At 41.9% G+C, this 16,399-nt stretch overlaps 1 protein-coding gene across 1 annotated transcript in view; it reads right to left on the reverse strand.

Annotated features, from left to right (window-relative positions):
• The window catches only part of LOC120772341, an 87,054-nt gene that overhangs the window by 68,294 nt on the left and 2,361 nt on the right, over positions 1-16,399 (reverse strand). Inside the window, exons 3-5 of the mRNA XM_040100900.1 lie at positions 12,497-13,855; positions 12,129-12,385; positions 8,258-8,506 (exon numbers count right to left, since the gene is read on the reverse strand). Coding sequence (XP_039956834.1) covers positions 8,258-8,506; positions 12,129-12,385; positions 12,497-13,705 — 1,715 coding nt within the window. The 5' untranslated portion in view covers positions 13,706-13,855. The remainder of the gene's footprint in view (positions 1-8,257; positions 8,507-12,128; positions 12,386-12,496; positions 13,856-16,399) is intronic.

Below are 16,399 nucleotides of genomic sequence, written 5' to 3' on the forward strand. Positions count from 1 at the left end.
CAAGAGCTGGGCATGAGTCATCAAAAATTCATTTCAATTTCAATAAAAAAAATTCAATAAAAATACCGCAAGACTTTTTTGACAAACCATTATATGACGATGTATAATATCCAGAACTTCGTGATTTTAATGGTTACCAGAGATACAACGTCAACGTCCTTAACGTCCCACATGGTAAAGAAGAATAGCTACAGACACAACTTCAAAGAATTATAAGGCCTTCATATCTCAGCGCTCTTTATGATAACATCTAAGCCTGTTTATTGAAAAACTTGTTATAAGTTTTGAAATTTTGCAATTTTTGGAAAAATTAATAGCAGGGAATTGTACAATATGTTGTATGTAAACACATAAGGCTTAAAAGTCTGACGTTGGCCTCTGTTTATACACCCACAAGAACACACTCAAACGTGAACATGTTGGTTCCGGCAATGAGGAATTACAAACTTGTTTTCTGCTGCGATGCAAGAAACGAATATGTGTTAGCAGGCAAATGAGCGCGCTGCAACGCCTATAAGTGTGCAAGGGCAATCAAAACAAACTTATACAATTACGCACATACGAGTTTTACATCATGCTGAGGGCGTAGCAGCACATACGAAGCATACGAATTATGCGTTTGTGTGTGCGGGCGCGTTCGGCCGAGTGCATTTAAGCGTTTCCCCTTTCATTTCCTGCCAATGTTCATTGCTTCCTCTGCCTGCAAGCGTACGCTTTGAGCTTAAAATATCCACAAAAAACCTGCGAGTGGCAAATGAAACAAAAGTGAGTGCTCTGCATATGCATGGGCATACGCAATACCCTGTATAACATGTAGATATGAATGCCATGATGGCGTTGTAAATATCACAAGTAGTGCGCGTAATTAAGCCGTTCTTATTATTGCTTTTTAATTGCGTTTTCCTAAGGCGCCACACCACTCCACCCCTTTTGGTGAAAATGGAAGCAGAGTGAACGTTAAAATCTTATAAAGAGGGATTTTGAAATTTTTACTTAAAACAAAAAAAAATAAGTCTGGTAAGAATTCTACACCACAACTTTGATGAATGAAATGAGGTCACAATTTTTGTCTTCTTCCTTATTTATTTTTTTGCGTTTAATGATATCATAGGTTCTAGGAATGAAAGATTAATACTAACGAGTAATCCAAGTAGATTTGCTTTTTCAATAACTTTGTTTTGACAGATCACGCTTGAGTCGTGTCAATTTGTCATGTTATTTTTGTTCAGTATTATTTAAAACATAGAACATGCTCTTGAAAAGTTCCAAGAAGATTCGATGTTTTCCAACCAAATTATTTTCAGCAATGGGTATGTAAACAAGCAAAATTGCCGCATTTGGCACGAAGAGCATCCTGAACAGATTCAAGAGCTGGCACTTTAACCAGAAAGAGCAACGGTTTAGTGTGGTTTGTGGGCCAGTGGAATCATCGTTTCATATTTCTTCAAAAATTATGGCGGTGAGAACATACCCCTCAATGGAGACGGTTATCGCGCCATGATAACCACTCGATTTGATGCCTGAAATTGAAAGGTGATCTCGGGGGCATTTGGTTTCAACAAGACGACACTACTTCCCACACATCGCATATCAATCGATTTAATGAGAGAATACTTCGGTGAGCAGATAATTTCACGTTAACGGCAGCGCGCCAGCCATTTCTTCTTTTCGCTACGTGGCGCCAATTGGATTTTCCAAGCGAAGCCAGTTCCTTCTCCAGTTGGACTTTCCAACGGAGTGGAGGTCTTCCTCTTCCTCTGCTTCCCCCGGCGGGTACTGCGTCGAATACTTTCAGAGCTGGAGTGTTTTCGTCCATTCGGAAGATATGACCTAGCCAGCGTAGCCGCTGTCTTTTAATTCGCTGAACTATGTCAATGTCGTCATATATCTCATACAGCTCATCGTTCCATTGAATGCGATATTCGTCGTGGCCAACGCGCAAAGAACCATAAATCTTTCGCAGAACTTTTCTGTCGGGAATTATGAGTGACTTATAGAGTTTGGTTTTTGTTCGTAGAGAGAGGACTTTACTTTTCAATTGCCTACTCAGTCCGAAGTAGCACCTGTTGGCAAGAGGAATCCTGCGTTGGATTTCCAGGCTGACATTGTTGGTGGTGTTAATACTGGTTCCTAAATAGACGAAATTATCTACAACTTCAAAGTTATGACTGTCAACAGTGACGTAAGAGCCAAATCGTGAGTGATTGTTTGATGACAGAAGATATTTCGTCTTGCCCTCGTTCACTACCATACCCGTTTGCTTTGATTGTCCAGTCTGGAGAGAGCAGAACTAACGATGCGGGCAGCTCTCATAGGTGCGCTCCAAGCGCTCATAGAAGGCATCTTTGGTCACATCGCACTTCTCTTCCGTCGTGGGGGGAGTCTCTCATCTGAGGCTGCTTGTTATTTGTCATTGGGGGTGTTTTTTTAGTTGGGGGGCCCAAACCCAGCGCAGAACCCTATGTAGGGGATGTTTCGCCTTCTCACTTTAGCTCGCCTTCAAACGGATGTTCTTAGACTACCCAGAGGAAATTGGTCAAATACCAGAAGTCGCTGCTTGAGCCATATGTAAAAGAATCGTTTCTGGCCACTCCCAAGTGAATGGTGATCAGAGAACTTTCCTCAGTGTGATATCACATCGTTAGATTTTTTCCTGTAGGGACCATCTGAGACGTAGCCGCGGCCAACATTTGAAAGAGATAATCTTCAAAAAATAAATGCCAAAAAATGTTCTTTCGCATGTTGGTAAACATTTCCCATTATATTTCAAATTTCTGTGTTTTTTTTTTACAAAGTAGGAAACCTCGAAATGGATCACACTTTATCTTCTCAGATATCTCACCAAACCTGTTTTTGAGGTAATTTCTCAAGCTGGGTTCAAAAGAAATTTATTTCCAAGTTTCCTTTCAGTAGTATGAGTAAAATGAGATGTTGATATCATGATCATGAATCCGGTTCCGGCATATTCCGGATGTAAGATATACCAAGGCTTCAACGGTGAAGGATTTTAGAGTCACCTTCTGCCAGAACCAATTAAGCGGTATTAGTGTGAAATGAAAAGTTCTTTGAGTTTTACTTTACCTCTTCAAGACTGCTGAATGTACCAAATATACCAACCAGGAGGTCCTCTATAATCTACCGGTATTTCACCTTCACTTTAGCCAACAATTATTTGCTTGAAAGCAGTGAAGCGAGGTCTCGACACCTTATCTCTGGCAGCTGACTACAGCATAATTTCACGTGCTTCAGTCTCACTAGTTACTGGCACACCAGCTCACTACTGGTTAGGTCTAAGGCGAGCTCGACAAGTGCTGATCTAATACTAGCAGTTGTGCAATAGCAAAGACCTTCTGTCCCAGAAGGAAATAGGAACAGGCTTAATAAGCTTCACCATGCAGTAGGTATAGCAGTTCTAACTGGGTACTGACCGATCGGGACTCATGTTGTGAAAATGGATGAAATATTTTCCGGATGACAGTTACATAAGCTGCTTTGAAATGTGTGAGATATGGTAATATTAACTCAACACAGTCTACTCGAAAGTATCGTCTTTGCCAAATCAAGGCTAAAATACCTCGGATCTCATACTTTGAGACATCTAGGTGAAATATCGAAAATTTTGTGATATGGTTTAGTTGGTTGGTTGGACCATTGCTTTAAATAACTCTTGAAGAAGTTGCATGGTCTGGAGCAGCTTAGTAGAATTGTGTTCCGAGCTGTCGCTGAGGGGCCAACTGGCTTCACAAAGGACTGTATTTAGCAATCTAAGTGTGATACACTGCCATATTGGCGCCATCTTACCTTACATAGCCGAAAATCTGCCCGCAGACTCCACTGAGAGTTCAATATATTAAATAGTAAGCCAGCAATTATTTTCTAAAGCAAACTCATAACCCCACAGTAACCCCTCCGAGAAAACCGCCGTTTTATGCACGCACCGACAACTGAATCACAGCGCTGGACAAGTTCTTAGGTCTTACATGACATTGCACTCATATTTGCGCATAAGCAGACGCGTACAAGTGCACTCGTACATGCACTCGGGCGCACTTACTTACATTTGCAATATTTACTGCCACTTCGCCGGCGCTTTTGTTTGCGCTGTGCATTGTACAGTTATGTCTACATTGTTTCAGTCTGCGCTTTGAAGGCGGATACCGGCGCACAGCGCGGATAAACACGCACGTTGGCACAATAAATCTGTTTGTATAATATGCGCATGTGTGTGAGTGTGTGTGTATGGTGTGTTGTTGTCGTTTGTGTTGTGCGCGTTGACGTTATATATTACTTCCTTTTGCCTGCCATAATGAGTCAATGAGTTAAGAATGCTCATGGCAATGATTTCATTTCATTGCCTGCCTTGCTGCCAGCAACAGTAAGCGCGGCGTGTGTGGCAAGGTGTGGCACACACAGTGGTTGCATAATAGCGGGTTAATTGTGTTGCGCGTTATCGCCGTGATTGAGAAATTAAAGCGAAATGAGTGAGGGGATTTGCGAAATTAACGCAATTAAACTGAGTATGGCACGCCCAGGGGCATGGTTTTTGCTGTTGGACATGCGGACTCAACTGCATAAGTGTCCTAAATATCGAGAGTAATGTTCCGGTTCGCACGCTCGGCGCTTTGTTGACAAGCAAAGTGCTGGTTGATGCAACTAAAGGCTTTCAACGGACTTGCGGAAAGCAAAGATGAAGAGAGAAAAACAGGAAAGTGGAAATAGAAAGGGATGGTGAGAGAGAGCCAGAGAATGCAAACATGAAGAGAGAGAGAGAGAAATAGAAATAGAAAGGGCGGATAAGAGAGGGAATCAGAGAGAGAGAGACGCTCATTACATTTCCAGAGGATAGTATTGATCTAATGGGCGGAATGCAATCGGTCAAGTCGGGACTCAATATACCTGTGCCCAAAAAATAAGGTGACATTGTATTTATTTTGAAAATTATTTATTTATTCTTCCAAATCAATTTCATCCCCTTCAAAGTAATCCCCTCCCGATACAATGCACTTATGCCAACGGATTTTCCAATCTTCGAAACACAGGTTGTAGTCACTTTCCGGGATGGCCTTCAGTTCCGTCTTCGCTGCGGCTTGAATCTCCTCTCTCGTATAAAAACGGTGCCCCCGGAGCGGTCTTTTGAGCTTGGTGAACAGCCAGTAGTCGCACGGCGCCAGATCAGGTGAATACGGTGGTTGCGGAACGATATGGGTTGAGTTTTTAGCGAAATGATTACGAATTACCAGGCCAGTATGCCAAGAATTGTCTTTCCACAAATCCGGCCTTTTTAGGCGGATAGCGTTATGCAAACGACGCATAACGTTCAAATAATATTCCTTGTTGACTGTTTGACCGGTTGGAAGGAATTCATAATGCACAACACCACGATAATCGAAGAAAACAGTCAACATGACCTTGATTTTTGAGCGACTTTGGCGCGATTTTTTTGGTCTCGGCTCTTTTTGGCACGATATTCGGCCGATTGATCGGTTGTTTCGGGGTCGTAAGCATAGATCCAAGTCTCATCGCCAGTTATAATGCGTTTCATGACACCCTGGTAGTCGGAAAGCATCGTTTCACACACTTCAACGCGACGCCTTTTTTCTAAAAAATTCAATGTTTTCGGTACCAGTCGAGATTTGACGCCCTTGTGGCCCAAAACATCCTTCAAAATGGTATTGGCTGAGCCTTTCGATATGCCAACTTCATCAGCAAGGTCTCTAATTGTTAATCGACGGTTTTCCAATACCAAATCTTTGATTTGTTGAACGTGAGCTTCGTCGGTTGAGGTTGATGGTCGCCCTGGACGCTCTTCGTCTTCGACACGTTCACGGCCGGCTTGGAACTCACTATACCACTTGTAAACATTTTTTTTAGACATAGCCTCATCACCAAAGGCTTTCTGCACCATCCTCAATGTATCCGCAGCAGAAAATTGATTCCGTAAACAAAAATTTAATGCAAATTCTTTGCTCAACAAATTTCGACATCGCAAAAAACGAAAAACTCACTTTTAGCAGCTCACAAAACGACACGTACAAGTATCTCAAACACTAATGAATATTTTGACATGAAATTTGACATAAATGTGACTGACAGTACTACCAACCTAAAAAACAAATAATTCTCCAAATCCTTTAAACTCAAATGTCACCTTATTTTTTGGACACATAGTATGTCTGTATCAAGTGCTTGCTTCCAGCAATCGCAATCATAGAGATTCATACCGTTCCCACGACAGTCGAAGCTACGTAATCGGAACGGAATTCCGAAGTTTTATCCAACCAAGAACTGTCAGCAGATTTCTGTCACTGCAACAACAACAACATAAGGGTTCATCCTGAACATGGTAGAGCAGGTATTCATGCGGTAAGGATAAAAATCTTACCACGTAACAGTTGTCAAAGTTGTATAAAGAAGTAGACACAATAAGACAGTTTTTAAGACTGAGGTTGAAACATCTCGGCTCAAAGCGCTTTCTCGATTTATGAGGGTCTTATGATCTATTATGGCAGAATTTTGTGTGCCACAATGACCAGCGTTTTAAGCTGTTAATTGAGATCTCTGTAACGTTCGACCTGATAAACTAACAAAACAAAAACAAAAAGATTAGGTTTAAGCATGGGGAAGTCTTCAACTGATGAAAATATTAAAAAAATGAAGGATATGGTGCTTGAAAATCGTCAGTCAAGTGTTACAGAGATGGCAAGAGAGCTCGAAATCTAAGGCGAGTCGGCTTGAATTATTTCGGTGAATATTTTGGGTATCAAACGTTTTCTTACTAGACTCGCCGCGATAAAACTGATTATTTTTTTGTTTAAACAGTGCGAATTCCGATCGCATATTAATGGATAGCATTGTAGTCACCGATGAGATACGGGTTTATGAGTTTGACATGCAAACAAGTCAACAATCAACGGAATGGAGGGAAAAAAACAACGCCAAAGCCGCTCAAAAATCAAGGTGATGCTCATTTTTTTTCGATATTCGTGATTTGGTCAAACATGAATTTGTTCCGGAGAGACAGGTGGTCAATAAGGAGTTCTGTTTGGCCGTATTGAAGAGTTTGCGTGAGAACCGGAATCCGGAAACGGCCGGATTTGTGAAAGAATTATTCATGGATTGTTCACGATGATAATGTAGCAACGCATCGAGCGAATTTAACGCCAGACACGCAATGAGTACCATCGATCAACCAACGTATGCACAAGACTTGGCTTCGTGTGACTTTTCCTTGTTCTCCAAACTGAAATTGTCGCTCCGTGGAACCCTTTTTCAGTCGATCGAAGAGATAAAACAAAATGAAGGAGAATGAGCTAAAGACCAACCCAAAAAGTGCTTATGAAACGTGTTTGGAGGACTGGAAAAATCGTGGGCATAAGTGTATTACAACTGATGGGGACTACTTTGAAATAATTTAATTAAATATTTTGCATTTTATTTACAATTTCCAGGTACTACACAAAATGCGTACTGAGGCAGTAGCCAGGGTTTTAGCAATTTTCTAACAATTTAAATTGGTATCTCGAAATTTTAGAGTAGAGAATTGATACTTCACCAAAATCAGTACATTGTGTGAACACAAGAAACCCACATATAACGGTGTATTTGTAAAACAGCAACAGGTTAGAAAAAATTGCGTTCAACAAAAACTGCATGTCGTAACAAACCTTTGACTAATTTTCAACTTTTAAGGGCTCTCACTGCAGTTTGTTTCGTTTTTTATGGTTCTCTGCGGCTGGTTGTCATTGCGCGTGGTAGTTGCCAATCTCCGAGAACTCACCAAAAACTATTTTCACAAACAAGTTGAACAACGAACTGTCGCAACACGGACGACACAATTTTCTGCCTTAATTTTTTTGCATTTTTTTTTCGCCAGAGAATTTTATGCATTGCTGCTAATGAGCAATTTAGTACGCAGAGCGTCTGTGAGTCTGTGTCAACTATGAGAGCCACTCGCCGGCAGTATTTGGTGCTTTTGTAGCGTTTGGCCGAGCAGCCGGTTAACTACAGTTTGACTACAGCAAACAACAATTGAAAGTTATGCGTTCGGACGAGTCAAACGCAGGCACGCACACACAAACACACAGGCATACTTTGTCTTATGTAGTCTTTTGGACGCTCATACTTGTGTGTGTGTGTTTGCGTGCGCTTATAAATATACAATGTGTCTGCTGCGATCTCTTGCATGTGAACTCGTAAGTTCGTGTATCCAAATATATGTATATAAAATATTTGTGTATGTGCGTGTATGTGTACTCACCTAATGCTGTCGCAATTAATGCGAGTCCACCGTGTCGTATGATGAAAATGCGAAAGTTTATTACCCACAATTGGAAAAGTTTTATATGTAATTAAAAGTTCCAAAATCGCTTCCAAGCATGTGGATCTTATTTGAAATTGCTCCTGCTCGTCAACCATATTCTCGTCGTAAACTTTATTGATTAATAGCAGGAATGTCATGAAGTACTCCTCGAATTGTTGACGTGTGGTAAAGCCAAAAATTGATAATCTGCAATAACAGTAAATTATGCTTTCGTATTAGAAATACCACCTACACAGCCATAAGTACACATATACATATATATATATAGTTAAAGATACAGTATATGTCTAGAAATAAATATGAGGCGTTAATTGCCTCAACTAAGTTCGCGTAAAAGTAATAATTATATAGTTAATTAAATTAATGAGTCAGTGCTGTCGGCGTCGCATTGTAAATGAGTAAATTTAATAAAACACCAACTGGAATACCCGGCAGGATGCGGCAGGAATTAATGAGCGAAATTATGCCATAATGATACTAATTCTCACACGAGTTGAGGCAGCGCATAAAACTTAGATTTGTAGCAAGGAACACGTCGCAAAATAGCTTGTATTGGAAAAGTTATGAACAGGCAGCTCCATGATGAAACATTTCCAAATAGGCTGCGGCTGATAGACTTCGTCGCGGCCCCGAAATTTGATTATATGTAGTACTACATTCCAGCATAGAAAAGTTCTTCAAGCTACCTGGCTGTCTCCGGATCGCAAAGCTTCCAACCAGATCGATCATGTTGTGATAGAGGGATGGGAGACGTGCAGTGTTTTAGGTCCTAGCATGGACTCGGACCACGGTCTTGTTCCCTACAAAAAACACACGTCAACAAACACAAGGAAGGTTCGACGCTAAGAACCTGTAATCACAACAGACAGCTGAACGCTTTTCTGAGCGCACTCATCAGCAACTTGGTTTAGGCGAACCGTGGGAGGACATTTCATGCTCCTTACATACAGCTGCTATAAGCTACGAAAAGATGCGACCACTCATAGGTGTTTCAACACCGGAGCATACTCTTGTAGAACCCCTACAAGTGATCTAGTGACTGATACCCAGAGCATACTGAAATTATGGAGCGATCACTTCTCCAGCCTGCTGAATGGCAGTAAAAGCATAACATCCGGAGATGGTGAACCCGGTTCCCCAATCGATGACGATGGAGCAGACGCTCTAATGCCCGACCGTGAAGAAGTTCGACTAACAATTACTCGTCTGAAGAACATCAAAGCGGCGAAGGCCGATGGATTACCTGCCGAGCTCTTCCAGTACGGCCGGGAAGAACTGTCAAAGTGCATGCATTAGTTTCTTTGTAAAATATGGTTGTACGAAAGCGTACCGGACGATTAAATGTGCTCTGTCCATTCCACAAAATGGAAGATCCCATAATCTGCGCCAACTACCGTGGGACAAACCTCCTCAACATCGTATGTAAGATTCTATCGAGCGTACTGTGCGAAAGACTGAAGCCTACCATCAACAAACTGATTGGAGCTTATCAGTGTGGCCTTAGACCTGGAATATTAACAACCAACCAGATATTCACCATGCGCCAAATCTTGAAAAACACCCCAGAGAAGAGAATTGGAACACACCACCTCTTCTTCGATTTCAAAGTAGCTTTTGATAGCACGAAAAGGAGCTGGCTTTATGCCGCGATGTCTGAACTTGGTACGCTCGCAAAACTAATACGGCTGTGTAAGCTGACGTTGAACAACATCAAAAACTCCGTCAGGATCGGGAAGGACTTCTCCGAGCCGTTCGATGCCAAACGAGGCTTCAGACAAGGCGACTCCCTTTCATGTGACTTCTTCAACCTACTTTTGGAGAAAATAATGCGAGCTGCAGAACTAAACAGAGAAGGTACAATCTTCTATAAGAGTGTACAGCTGCTAGCGTACGTCGATGATATTGATATCATTGGGCTCAACATCCGCCCCGTTAGTTCTGTTTTTTCTAGACTGGATAAGAAAGCAAAGCAAATGGGGCTGGCTGTGAACGAGGACAAGACGAAATATCTCCTGTCATCAAACAAACACGCGTCGCACTCGTGACTTGGCTTTCATGTCACTGTTGACAGTCATAACTTTGAAGTTGTGGATAATTTCGTCTATCTTGGAACCAGTATAAACACCACCAACAATGTCAGCCTGAAAATCCAACGCAGGATTGCTCTTGCCAACAGGTGCTACTTTGGACTGAGTTGCCTACTATTGAAAAGTAAAGTCCTCTCTTGACAAACAAAAATAAAACTATGAGTCGACTTTACGATTTTCGAGAGAAAGGTTCTGCGAAAGGTTTATAGTTCTTTGCGCGTTGACCAGGGCGAATATCGCATTCGATGGAACGATGAGAGATATACGACGACATTGACAAAGTTTAGCGAATTAAAAGACAGCGGCTGCGCTGGCTAGGTCATGTCGTCCGTATGGACGAAAGCACTCCAGCTCTGAAAGTATTCGAGACGCCGTACCCGCCGGGGGAAGCAGAGGAAGAGGAATGTATCCACTCCGTTGGAAGGACCAGGTGGATGAGAACCTGGTTTCGCTTGGAATCTCTAATTGGCGCCAAGCAGCGTACAGCAAGAACGACCGGCGCGCTGTCGTTGACTCGGCTATAACCGCCTAAGCGGTTTCTATGCTAGTAAAGAAGAAGAAGAGTCAAGTGACTTCGATGACTGCTAATTTTGCGCTTTCCCTTAAACAGAGTCCAGCAACAACATACGACTTGAAAGTCACATAGATTCGGGTCTACATAAACTGAACGAACCCAGGTCAAGGACTGTCAACTCGGCAGATTTCTGCCGCTACCACAACAACAACAGAAAGTCACTTCATAAGCCTGACATAAAAGAATTCTAAACCAATAACACTTCGATAAGAGATTACTTCTTGGATTTTCGAAACGGCAAATAGTCGAAATAGTCTAAAATTTGGTTAATGGAGCAAGTTGCAAGCTATGGATCTATGAACTCGCGAGCTGACAAAAGCAATACATTTTGCTACCTTACGGGCAAGATTGTCCATGTAGGTCCACTATTAATGCTTTGAATAAAGAGTAGTTAAGAAGAATAGTATACAATTTAAAATTACTATATCGAAAAACGAAAACTAACTGACCTAACCTAACTAACTGAAAAAAATTTCTTACCTCCAACCTTTTTGGCGAGCAACTATTTCAATAAAATAAAATATGTGTGCGCATCTATGTTGCAACAACATGCACATGTTGCAACAAAGTACAATTTGTCTCTCCTTTTCGAAGCACGACTTCACACACAATTCCGTCTTGTCTCCCGTTTGCAGTGTCACCGACATTTTGACAAGTTGTCTCCAACAGCAACGTCAGTACATGGAGCAACAACAGCAACTAAACCGAAACCAAGACACGAAATATCAGGATGATAAGAACCATGCTGTTGTTGAGATGCCGTTGACAATGACTTTGGCAAGCGAAATAGACAAAAGTGAAACTAGTCAACTAACGGTAAATGTTATAGCAAAATTTAGAAACTTCACTTTTGTGATAATTTAACCACGTTCGAATATAACGGAAATATATAGTGATGTAATAAGTAAGAGTCTCTAGAACCGCTCGAAACAAAACCAAAAGTTCCACATATCCCGTTACACATAATTGTGCGTTAAAATTATACTATGACCTTGAAAATGAAAATGTCTACCTGCATTAGCCGGACTTATTAAGTTGAAGCAAAAACAATCTGATAATATATGGAGCTCTAGTACCAAAACCAACTTTCAGTGAAGAAACTCTACAAAAACTGTAATGTTTCAAGAGCAGTGAAACTGAAGCTTACCTCTTCACGAATTTCCTTAGCACATCGACATCACTGAGACTCTCCACGGGAATCGTTGGCAGCTTGCCACTCGAAGCTGCTGCCGTGGCGGCCGCCGAGGTTGTTGTTTGTGACGGTTGGCCAGCGCGCTTGGCAGGTGACAATTGTTCGATACGCAATTCGCGTTGTTGTTGCTGTATTATTTCGAACGGTGTCACGGCATAAGCATAAAACTGATGCGTGCGCAACACCGCAACACCAATCATAGACAAAAGGTGCTGAAAAGAGAAGCAGAAAGGCGATAGACGTATGAAAGATACAGAAGACAGCAACAACATGTACAACAAAGACATCATAATCTTTGCATTTCTCATATGCCAACAACTCACCATTGGTGTGTGGGTGCCACCCGCATTGCAGCCATTGTCGAACTCCGCACGTACACCGCCCGTTGCACCAACACCAACGGCACCCGTCGCACCTGAGGACATACCCAGGCCGCTGCTGCCACCACCACTCAACGCACCACCAGCGCTGCCCAACGAGCAGACACCGTTACCTGCGCCACCCGTCAGATAGGCGGCTGAGAGATGTGCCGCGCCACTCGTCGTCTCCGCCGCGCGCATCTCTATCAGTTTCGCCATAAAAACAGCCTGTGGTGCATACGCTTGCAACAGACGTCCGACGGCAACATCATTGACTTCCGCTTCGCTGTCTTTTGTTTGCAAAGCGCCCTCCAGCGCCGTGACAGCCGCTGCCGCAGACAAAGCATTGAAGATATTCTGCTGTTCACTGTCCATGCTTGCGACGCCATCGGCACTTCCGCTGCCGTCGACCAACAGCGCTTGTTGCTTGTAATGCTTGTAGAAGATGGTGTGTTGCAGCGACTGCCTGGCGGCCAACACCAAGACGTCCAGCACACGGCACAACAACAAATTGCGTTGTGGAGGCGACAATAGGCTGCCAACAGTGTTGGAATTCGACGCTGCCGTAGCGGCACTGCCATCCGCCGTTGCTGTTGTTGTCGGTGCGGTACTTGGCTTTTCCATTTGATTAAGCTCCGTCCAGATGAAGCGCTGTTGCAACAACGCCGCAATACATTGCAACAGTTCAAGCGTAAATTGTTGTTGTTGACATTTTTGTTCCTCCTGCCGCTGCAGCAGTTGCTGCGCTTGGAGGCAACACCAATTCAAGAAGCCTAACAGTGTTGCCACATGTTCGTGTCGCAAGAGTTGCTCACGCACAAACTTATCAATGAATCTGGACTCGATGTAGAGCAGCGCCGTGTCCTCCACTTTCTTTACATGCTCCAACAGTGTGACCACACTGGCGCACAGGTAAAAACCATCGCCACTTGCCACATGCGCCTGGGTTTCGCTGCTTGTCGGCACCGCCTCCGTGGTAACACCTCCGCCCAGTGTTGCCGTAATTGGTATGTGTAAGTCGCAGCTTCGGTTGCCTGGTGCGGCAATTTCCTCGCTAATACGTGTCATCAAGACGGCCAGCGTAACGCGCACTAATGGATTCGGTTGCATGTAGTGTATATGTGGATTATGTTGTATGCAATTGTTGCGGAAGGCGGCCAGCATCGCTTGCATTGAGCTAGCAATTGCATGCCGCAACACTCGCGCCACCGCGAACTCGCTGCTGTTGAATATTTTATAGAGTTTTTGCTCGGATTGTATCTCCAGTAGAATGCGCGATAGTTGCTGAGCGCCATAGTCCGATTGTGCGGAGAATTTAATTAACTGCGAGTGGTTAGCGGAAAGAAAACGAGGTGTCGTAGTGAATATCGGGATGGCAATTTGTTTGCGAGCAGATCCCAAGCGGAAATATGGAATAAAAGAAAAGGAGAATATATTTGTTTTAATGCAGGTATATTCAAATGTATAAAGAGTTAGCAAGAAATGAAATAGCTGTGGAATCAACACACTTGGTTCGCTAGAGTTAAGAAAAGCTTTTTGTAACCTGGAATCCTCGGATGGGGGAGAAAATTACACCGCCTAGTGCAGTTTAAACTGCGTGGTAAGGTATTTACTACTTGGACTGCAAGTTATATAAGCTCTAGCTTTAAGATCGAAATATATACCATATGTTATAACGGTAATGAATGTTATGATTTTATCTCCTCAACTAGAAGCTAGAGCAGTGGACGCAACTGTGAATTATTTCCCCACTCTACGGAATGTATGTACCAGATAACCTATAGGCAAGCCAGTGAACCAAACTCTAGTTGTAGGAGCTGAACATATGAAGTAAGTATGAAGACTTGTTCTTTCTTTCTACAATTGATCTTGATTAGCAAAGCTACGGAGACCACCAAAAATTAATTACATCACATCTGAGTACCAGCACGAACTATAAAAATAGATTTTTTAGAGTTGAAAGAGCACAAGACGACCTTTGAATGCCGAAATTAAAAATATTAGCTAACCTAATATTTTCTGAAATAAAGCTGACCAACTCAAATTCTTTTATAATTAGAAAATAAAGCACAACATTAGAGTATGTAATAATAAGACTTATTTATCGACTTAGACACTGTTCACAGAAATCACTTCGGTTACCTCTTATAGCATTATAATTATCTTTATTATTGCCCTGACTAGGAAGTCAGATAGTCGGTTGGCTGAAAACTTTGAAAATACCGAAACACGTTCACTCTACAATTGACAATTGAGAACGCTGCAAAAATTGGGTATATCTATCTCAATAACACAGTTCTTGGCCGAATATGAATCTTGGTGCGCTCCGGTTACGTAGATTTGACAGCCGTGGTATTATGGGATCAAAAGCAGTCGCCACTATGCAACAACTTCGAAACGAGGGATAAAACAACACAAACAAGAAAGCTCATCCCTCTCTTTTTTGAGTAGACATTGCGCAACTGGACCAATGCCCCTAAGTACTTCCTGATGGCAATTGAAATAAAGACAAAGCACCACTTCTTAGTACATGCAACCAAACCATCGAGTAAATTCACTGCTCAGTTTGTCCGTAGGCAAGGTGTCGCTCTTGTAAACGAAAATGAAGAGAGGAGCTTCGAAAGGATTCAACATAGTAGGTATACTCAAAAACATGTGATAAGAGAGACGGTGGGATCGAAAAATAAAAAAAAATTATATTAAAATCAAACAACGTGGAGCACTAGAAAGATACATTCATACTTGTACAAACGCACCTATGTAACTTCAAGAAAATCAGATGACAGATGTTAAATTGGACTAATAAACAACAACTACAAAGTAATTAAATACGAGTTCCGTAACTGTGAAGAAGCGTTCTGACCCTTATGGAGAAACCGGGAAGAAAGATAACAAGCCAGGAAGAGGGAGGAATAACGTATCATCTAAGATTGAAGGCAAAAATATTGTTTCTCTCTTTGAAAAGAAACAACTGTTCAGTTAGGGAAGCTGAAAAATTTTGTTTAAAAAGGGATCAAACTTCAGAAATCTAGCACCAAACGCAGTGGCACTGTAATCAAGCATATGTACATATATAGATACATACATATATTGGATTTGTAGTCTTGAGGTGCTTCAGGAAATCTTAAACATCTTTAGAATTAAAAAAAAAACGTGTAAAAAGCGTTTACTGAAGTCTGCTCGAATGTTTTACGGCAAAAAGACCCATGATTGAATAAGACAATGATGCGAAACTTAGAAGCAAACTCTGTACTCAAGGGCTAAAGAATTTGAGAACGCAACTTGTCAAAGTTGCAGGTAGAAAGAAGATGTGGAAAAATCCAAACAATCTCTCCTTCACTGTTGAGCTTTCAACAGACTAAGGTTGTAGCACCTTGACAAATTTCTACGAACCTGGCGAATTGTCTGGAGTATATGTAGATATTAGCCACCTCAATAAATGTGTGGCTGGCTCTAAACGCTTTCTACATATACCACAGTCATTTTTATCTATGCCTAGGAGTTGTGCGCCTCACAACGACCAAGCGTCTCTAGAAGTCCAAGTAGGATTACACGTGACCTCACAAATATCAGCCTATTTACCTAACCTAACCGAACTTGTATACAGTGGAAATTTATTTGGGCTTTAAAAGAAGCCAAAATACCAAAAAAAGATTTTATACAACTATTCCAACACACTTGGATGCCGCTTCCTGTAGAATATGCGGAAAATTTAGTTGCAGGTTGCCAAAAAAGATGTCAGGCTATTTTACCAATAAACATTCGTCGATTTTTACGATGAGTGAAATTACTCAACAAAGAAATTCCATTAAATTTTGTGTGTGGAATCGAATTTCTAGTGCCAAAATGTTCAGAATGTTAGAAAAG

This window comes from Bactrocera tryoni, chromosome 1 (genome assembly GCF_016617805.1).
Source record: "Bactrocera tryoni isolate S06 chromosome 1, CSIRO_BtryS06_freeze2, whole genome shotgun sequence".
Taxonomy (NCBI): Eukaryota; Metazoa; Arthropoda; class Insecta; order Diptera; family Tephritidae; genus Bactrocera; species Bactrocera tryoni.